At 53.7% G+C, this 7,475-nt stretch overlaps 1 protein-coding gene across 1 annotated transcript; it reads right to left on the bottom strand.

Annotated features, from left to right (window-relative positions):
- On the bottom strand, window positions 1-6,708 carry LOC117188159 (myosin heavy chain, non-muscle-like). Its single transcript, XM_033391582.1, has 6 exons — window positions 6,673-6,708; window positions 6,296-6,388; window positions 3,176-6,220; window positions 2,589-3,119; window positions 1,215-2,510; window positions 1-1,149 (listed from the first exon to the last, which is right to left on the bottom strand). The coding sequence occupies exons 1-6, from the start codon at window positions 6,691-6,693 to the stop codon at window positions 1,036-1,038; spliced, it is 5,100 nt and encodes a 1,699-aa protein (XP_033247473.1). The 5' UTR covers window positions 6,694-6,708; the 3' UTR covers window positions 1-1,035.
- Window positions 6,709-7,475: the final 767 nt, after the last annotated feature.

Here is a 7,475-nt window from a genome sequence, read left to right as displayed (position 1 = left end):
TATAATATAGCAAATTTTATTGTTTAGTTCTAAACAAAAACGAAATTAAATTCGTACATTAGTTGCTTGTTCAACATTTTCTTTCCGATTATCTTTTGTTTTTACTCAGCTCTGTTCGGATTCGTTTCCATTTTGAGAACCGTTTTAGTTGTTAAATGCATGAATTACATATTGCATCGTATTGCTATGCTACGGGCTGTTCTATGTTAGGTATTTATGTATGTATTTAAAGATTGATTGCAACGTGGAAGTGAGTGTATCCTAAAGATATGCTGAAGGAAGTTAATAAGTTTCTGGGTTTCGGTTGTTTTTGAGTTGCATAATTTTCGTTTTTATTTTCGATGCTTGCTCCGATCGGCAGCCAATCGAGGGATGCGGGGAAAGTTTCTTATGTGTTTATGGTTGTTTTATATAAATTTAAATTGGGGGAAATTGGAGTGTTTGACAACATTGTTTTTCTTTTTGCTTTTTTTGTTTCATTGTTTATGTTTTTTGTCGTTATAAAATGTTGGTTTTGTTGGTTTACGTCGTTTATTTTGCTCTTCTCTTCTTCATCTCTTCTCCGTCCTATTCTCGATCTTGACCTTATAATTAACGCGTCAATTGCCCGAATCCTCGCCATCTAATGATTCATCCTGCACCGATGAGCTGTCGTCACCGCCGCCGCCGCCCCCACCACCGCCTCCTCCGCGCTTCGATGAAGGTGTGCCCGTGAGCCGGCTGGAGCTGAGGCCCATGCCGCCGGTGCGTCTAAAGGAAAGGGAGACATACAAGTTGCAGGATTAGTATCAGGGTTTACAATATATAGTAGAGGATGGTTCTGGGTAGACGTGCAGTGCATGGGGGAATACAAAAATAACAGAACAGAGGTTGGAGTTGCACGAACTAAGTTCTATTTAAAATATGAGTTTGAACGGCATTAGTTCGCACTGTTGGATGAATTTGCTGGATGGTGTGTTCCTAACATGCAGAGAGATGTACACAGAGGTGTGGTTGCTAGGTTTTCTTTGGTTTGGAGTGGTTTCTGGTTCACATTCACTGGGTCTCCTCGCACTCGCGCTGGTACTTGCGCTTCTGTGTCTTCTCCTTCTGCAGTTCCTCCTCCGTCTCGTCCAGATTGCGCTTGAGCAATTTGATGCGGCTATTCAGCTGTGGGAGCAAAACGAATCCTTTAGTATAACCATCCCACAGTCAGGAACGGTCGGGCTGCTTACCTTATCCATTTGCTCCTTGTGCTGGTCGACATGTCTCCGCTCGTCTTCGATGTTCATCGTCAGCTCCTTGATCTTCTTGTCCATCTTGCGGTTGGCCTTCTGCTGCAGCAGTCGCTCCTTGCCCTCGCTCTCCAGCTGCTCCTCCAGATTGGCGATTTTGGCCTCGAGCGTGGCGATGGTGGCCTTCACCTTGGTACGTTGTGCCGTCTCAATCTCGGCCAGCTTGGCCTTCAGCTCCTTGTTCTGGCGCTCGAGCAGGGCGCGTCCATTCTCGTTCTTCTGCGAGTTGGACTTCTCGTTGGCTAGCTCGGTGGTCAGCTGCTCGATCTGCAGCTGCGCCTTGCGGCTGCGGTCGAGCAGAACCTCCGAAATGGACTGCTCCTCCTCCAGCTCCTCCTCGAGTGTGGCAATGCGGGCCTCCAGTCGCCGCTTCTCGTCGACCATCAGCGATCCCTTGCTGGAACTGTTGGCAATCTCCTCGGCAAGCTCGTCGCGCTCCGTTTCGGCCGCCCGTCGGGCCCGCTCCGAGCTGGCCAAATCCTCGGTCAGCTGTAATACTTCTGCCTCCAAGGCCTTGACCTTGCGCTCGGCCTCCTTGCTCTGCGCCTGCAGCTCCTCCTTGGCCGCCTTGGCCTCCTCGGCGGCGCGAAGCGCATCCTTGACTTGTGCTTGCAGCTTCTTGGCGTGCTTCAGGGCATCCTCCTTCACCTTGTTATGCATCTCCATCGTGGTCTCGATCTCCTTGAGGTCGCCCTCCAGCTTCTTCTTCGATGCCACGGCGGCCGTTCGCTGCTTGCGCTCCTCATCGAGCTCCGCTTCCAGATCGCGCAATTGCTTGACCAGTCCTCGCCGCTTCTCCTCCGCCCCCTCCTCCTTGGCCAGCAGGTCGCGCTCAAACTGGGAGCGCAGGGCCTGCATATTGACCTCGAGACGCAGCTTGGCATCCTCCGTCAGCTGGAGGTCGTCCTCGAGCTCCTCGTTTTGTGCTTTCAGCTCGGCCAGCTGCGACTCCAGGGCGCGCTTGGCCTTCTCAAGCTCGTGGACGTTCTTGTCGGCGGTGCCTTGGGAGTTGGCCAGGTCGTCTAGCTCGTTCTGGAGTGTCTTGCGCTTGTTCTCGAGATCTTCGATCTTGTCGAAGGCCTCGTCCAGCTCGCGGGACACCGACAGCACCTTGGTCTCCTTCTCGCGCGCCTCCCGCTCTGCAGTGTCGCGTTCCTGGGCGATCTGCTCTGATATGGCTTTCTCCTCGGCGAGGGTCTTGTCGAAGTTCTTCTGCTTCTTCTCCAACTCGAGCACCTATGAGGGATTGGGATTGGGATTGGGGATTAGCAAAGGGAGTCCTTCAAGGAACTATGACGAGGGCCAGGGACCTACCTTCGTGCGTTGCGTCTCCAGCTCGATGGTGGCATCCTCCAGCTCCGATTGGATCTTCTTTTTGCTCTTGTCCAGGCGATCGTTCTGGGCAATCAGCTCCTTCACCTGTCGCTCCAACACCTCGATCTCCTTGTTGAGCCGCTTCTTGCCCTCCTCCAGCTCCTTGGCCAGGTCGGCATCCTCCTCAGCCTTCTTCTTGATCTCCTGCATCTGGCCGGTGACCTCGGCCAGCTTGCGCTCAAAGTTACGCTTGGCCTCCTCATCCTCCTCGAGCTGCTCCTGCAGCGCCTCCTTCTCGGACTCGATCTGGCGCAGCTTGGAGCTGAGGCCCAGTTTCTGGCGTGTCTCCTCCTCCAGCTGCTGCTGCGCTTCCGTCAGCTGCGACTCCATATTGCTGGCCGACTTGACGGCTGCCGATGCCTTCAGCTCGGCCTCCTCCAGCTGATTGGTGATATTCTCCGCCTCCTGCTGCAGCTTTGTGCACTTCTCCTGCAATTCCGATCGTGCGCGTTCGATCTCGGCCAATTTCACCTGCAAACAGAATCAGAATAGAGATCGTTCGGCCACCTTCTGCTTTCGTCACTCACCTGAAGCTCTGCGATTTGGGATTCGGCCTGCTTGCGTCGTCGATCGTTCTCCTGCCGGGAGCTGTTGACGCTGCGCAATTCGGTGGCCAGATCGGCGTTCTCCGCCTCCAGCGTACCCTTGGCCTTCTCCAGAACGGACTTGGCCTTGCGCAGGTTCTCCAACTGATCGTTGATGCCGTTCAGCTCCTGCGAGTGCTTGTGCCGCATGTCGGCCAGGACGCCCTCGTGGTTCACACCCTCTTCCTCCAGCGACTTCTTCAGCGTGGCCAGCTCCTGTTCGCGCTTGGAGCGCAGCTCTTGTTGGGCGGCCGTGGTGTCCAGGGAGTCGAGAAGCTCGTTCTTGAGTGCTTCGAGCTCCTCGCTGAGGTCGCGTCGCACCTTCTCGGCCTTGGCGCGGGCCGCCTTCTCGGCCTCGAGATCCTCCTGGATCTCGGCGAGCTGCGATTCGAGTTCACGTTGGGCCTTCTGGGCGGTGGCCTTGGTGGCGGACTCCTCGTCAATGCGCATCAGGGTCTGGGTGAGCTCCTCCTCGCGCTTCAACAGCTGCGCCTGCATCTCCTCCACTTGGGTGCGTCGCTCATTCAGCTGCTCCCTAAGGTCCGCCACCTCGGTTTCCACCTTTCGCTTGGTGCGGTCCGTCTCCTGGCGCTGCTGCTGATCCTTGTGCATGCGCTCCTCGAGCTCGGCGATGGTGGCCTCGTGCTTGGCCTTCAGTTTGGCCAGGTGCTTGGCCTTCTCCTCCTCCTCGGCGAGCGTCTGGGAGAGATCGTTGGCCCGCTCTTCGAGCAGCTTCTTCTCCTTGAGCAGCTTTTGGTTCTGGTCGTCGGTGAGGGCGAGATCCTCCTCGTGCTTCTTGATCTTCCCGTCCAACTGGACCTTCTCCAGCTGCAGCTTCTGGCGCGCGGCCTCCTCCTCCTCCAGCTGCTCCTCGAGGTCCTGGATGTGCAGCTCCAGCTTTTTCTTCTCACCGCCCAGGGCCAATACACGCTCCTCCTCCTCCTCGACGCGCGTCTCCAGCTCCTGCATCATGTCCTCCAGCTCCTGTTTGCGAGCCATCAGACGCGAGCGCGACTCCTCCGCCTCGTCGCACAGCTCAGTCTCGGCCTGCAGATGTTCGGCGAGCCTGGTTTTCTCCACCAGCGCCTGCTGGTACTTGCGCTCGTACTCCTGGGTGTTCTTGGCCAGCGTGTCGAGCTTCTCGCGCACCTGCTTCAGCTCATCCTCTTTCTGGACGAGCTTCTCCTCCTGCTTGGTGACCTCCAGCAGGGGCTTAACCTTCGTGTAGAGGCGCCACCACTGCCAGTTGCGGAGCTTGAGGTAGGCGGCGCAGTTGCGCTGAATGATCCGGATGGCATTCAGCTGCTGGAGCCGCTTCTGGTAGTTGCGGCGGGCGAGGAAGCCGCGACAGAACGCCTGGAAGTTCACGATTAGGTCGGAGATCTTGAAGTCACGCTCCTCCTCGAGATGGGCGAGGACGCCCGCGCGGAAGAAGATCTTCGACTGACCGACTCGATACAGATTCGAGTCGAGTTCCAGCGCCTGGATCATCCTCTCGCAGGCCTTCTTGCCGTCCATGAAGCCCTTGGCGATGACGTTCGGAGTGAGCAGCTCGTACCGCTGGCGGAACTCCTGGAAGGGTATGCGATTGGGGAAGCCTTGGCGACAGATGCGTATGCCCTCGAGGACGCCGTTGCAACGCAACTGGTCGAGCACCAGGGGGGCATCGATCTTGCCGGCCCGCTTCTCGTGGTTCGGTATGATACAGCGCACAAAATTGGGATTCGTGTTGCGCAGCGTGTCCATCAGCTTCGCCAGCTGCTCCTTGTATAGGTGGGACACGGTGCGGAACATGCCCTTGCGGGTGCGTGCCCCGAACGTGGTGTCGGTCAGGGCCTGCTGTGCCATGCCAACGATCTCCGCATCCTTCCAGATGTTCACCACAAACGGATCCTGCGAGCCCTGCAGCAGCGACACAATGTTCTCGTTCAGCGGATCCATGTTCTTCATCAGCCACTTGGTCGCCGAGTAGTCCACCCGTCGGGCATAGTGGACGATGGCAAAATCGGCCACGCCCCGGAAGTCGGTCTTCATGAACTTCGGATGCATCGAGTGGGCCGAGACGAGCTTGTCGACAAACGTCTTGTCGGTGGCCTTGGGGAACCAGCACTCCTCGTCGAGCAGGGCCATGATGCCGCCCGGTTTGTCGATCAGGTCAATGGTGGGCTGCAGATCGAGCCCAAAATCAATGAACTTCCACTCGATGCCCTCGCGCTGGTACTCCTCCTGCTCCAGGATGAACATGGTGTGGTTGAAGAGCTGCTGCAACTTCTCGTTCGTGTAGTTGATGCACAGCTGCTCGAACGAGTTGAGCTCGAAAATCTCGAAGCCAGCCATGTCGAGGATGCCGATGAAGGAGGCCCCCTGCCGCTTGGTGCGGTCCAGCGACCGATTGATGCGATTCACCAGCCACTTGAACATCCGCTCGTAGCAGGCCTTGGCAATGGCCTCCACAGCGAACTCCACCTGCTCCTTGGTCTGGGCCTTGGTGACAAAGTCGCGGCCCACCTTGATGCGCGGCGTGAGGAAGGCCCGCGACATGTCCGTCACACTCAGGCCGAGCAAATGGGCAATCTTCTGGGCCACTGTGTTGTCGGGTAGCGTGGCCTGGTCGTTGTTGCGCTCCTGCCGGAACTTCATGCTTCCGAACAGCAGGACGGCGCTCACGATACGGAATATCAAGTTGAAGTCCTCCGAGGTCATGCCCATGATGTTCATCGACTTGACGGTGGCCTGGAACTCGGCATAGTCATCCACACCGGGCACTGGCAGGCTGCCGTTCGACAGGAATGCATACGACTTGACATCATCGAGTATGAACTTCTCGCGCTGCTCCGGCGAGGCGCCCGCCAGCAACTGATAGAAGATGTGGAATGTACGTTCGTCCTTGGCTTGGCGGATGGCCCGCGACTTCTCCAGCAGGTACGTCTCGATGTTGGCGCCCGAGATGAAACCAGAGGCATCGAAATTGATCCGTATGAATTTGCCCTGCACAAAAAGGATCACAAATACAAGGATTACTGGAAGAGTCTCTATCGAAACGTGTGTGTGTGTGTGACTTACGAAACGCGATGAATTATCGTTCTTGACGGTCTTGGCATTGCCAAAGGCCTCCAGTATGGGATTCGCTTGCAGCAGTTGTTGCTCCAGTTCACCCTGAGTAGCGGGAGGACTCAAGAGAATGGGATTATTGCAGGTTCTTCAGAGATCTAACGATGTCTAGGGTTAGCAACACAAAAAAAGCACAATGTACACATAGAAAACATGCAACAAACAATCGACAAGGACAAGGACAACCACATGCAGTTCTCAAAGGATTAATCTACGGAAAGCAAGCAAAAGACTACTCTAAAAATTGTACTGAACACGGGACAAAACTCCTCTACTCTGCCGTTCGACGGCGGCGGCGATGGCTGCTCCAGCCGGTTGGATTCTTTTACCTCATTCTGATCACTCTCCATTGCTATATCGATATTCCGTTGATAGTTATATTGTTTTTGTTTCTTGGTCACTATCTTGACGTTTAAGTATTTATTCGCTAACACCGAATAGATCTGTAATTATTCAGGATTTTTTTGGCTAGGTTATGGGAAGGGGAAGCCTTAAAATCATATGTATCTAGATCTAGCTATTCATCTACAACTGAAAATCGTATATTCACATTACGTATATATGTATGGTTAGTTTTAGTTTTGTTTAGGATTTACTTATAGGGGGTAGGGGGGGGGTGTGTACAGTAGAGCATACTTTACCGAAAATGCCTCTTGACTACTCTAAAAATGCGTGGCATGGAATGGAGGGCAAGAGGAGAGAGCAGTGAGCAGAGAGATGATTTTAAACAGATGTACAGAGTGTATGTGTGGTCTTGATATGGAAATGGGAAAACAGAACACAGAGCCCCTTGGAAGGTACTCTTTTGTGAGAGGAAATGCATCATCAAAACATACATAAATGAGGATCAACAAAACATATAGGGTGCCATTAGTTAGATAGTTAGTTAGTTAGTCATGGGTGGGGACGGGTAAAATTATCCAGACTTGTATGAGATTTTCGAATTTTTTTTCTAGGATTAAACGTACATCTTAGTCAGCCAGTTACCTGTACTGTAGTATGTAGCCATCAGTTTGTATATATGTAAAAATGTTAATAAACTTATATTCTCATTTATGTATATTCTATCTTTTCTTAAATAATATGGCATATTATTATTTCTAAATCCACGCTTGCAGGAAAGAAATCACAT

Source organism: Drosophila miranda, chromosome 3 (genome assembly GCF_003369915.1).
Source record: "Drosophila miranda strain MSH22 chromosome 3, D.miranda_PacBio2.1, whole genome shotgun sequence".
Taxonomy (NCBI): domain Eukaryota; kingdom Metazoa; phylum Arthropoda; class Insecta; order Diptera; family Drosophilidae; genus Drosophila; species Drosophila miranda.
Note: the sequence above shows the minus strand (reverse complement) of the source record. Positions and strands in the feature narration are given on the sequence as shown.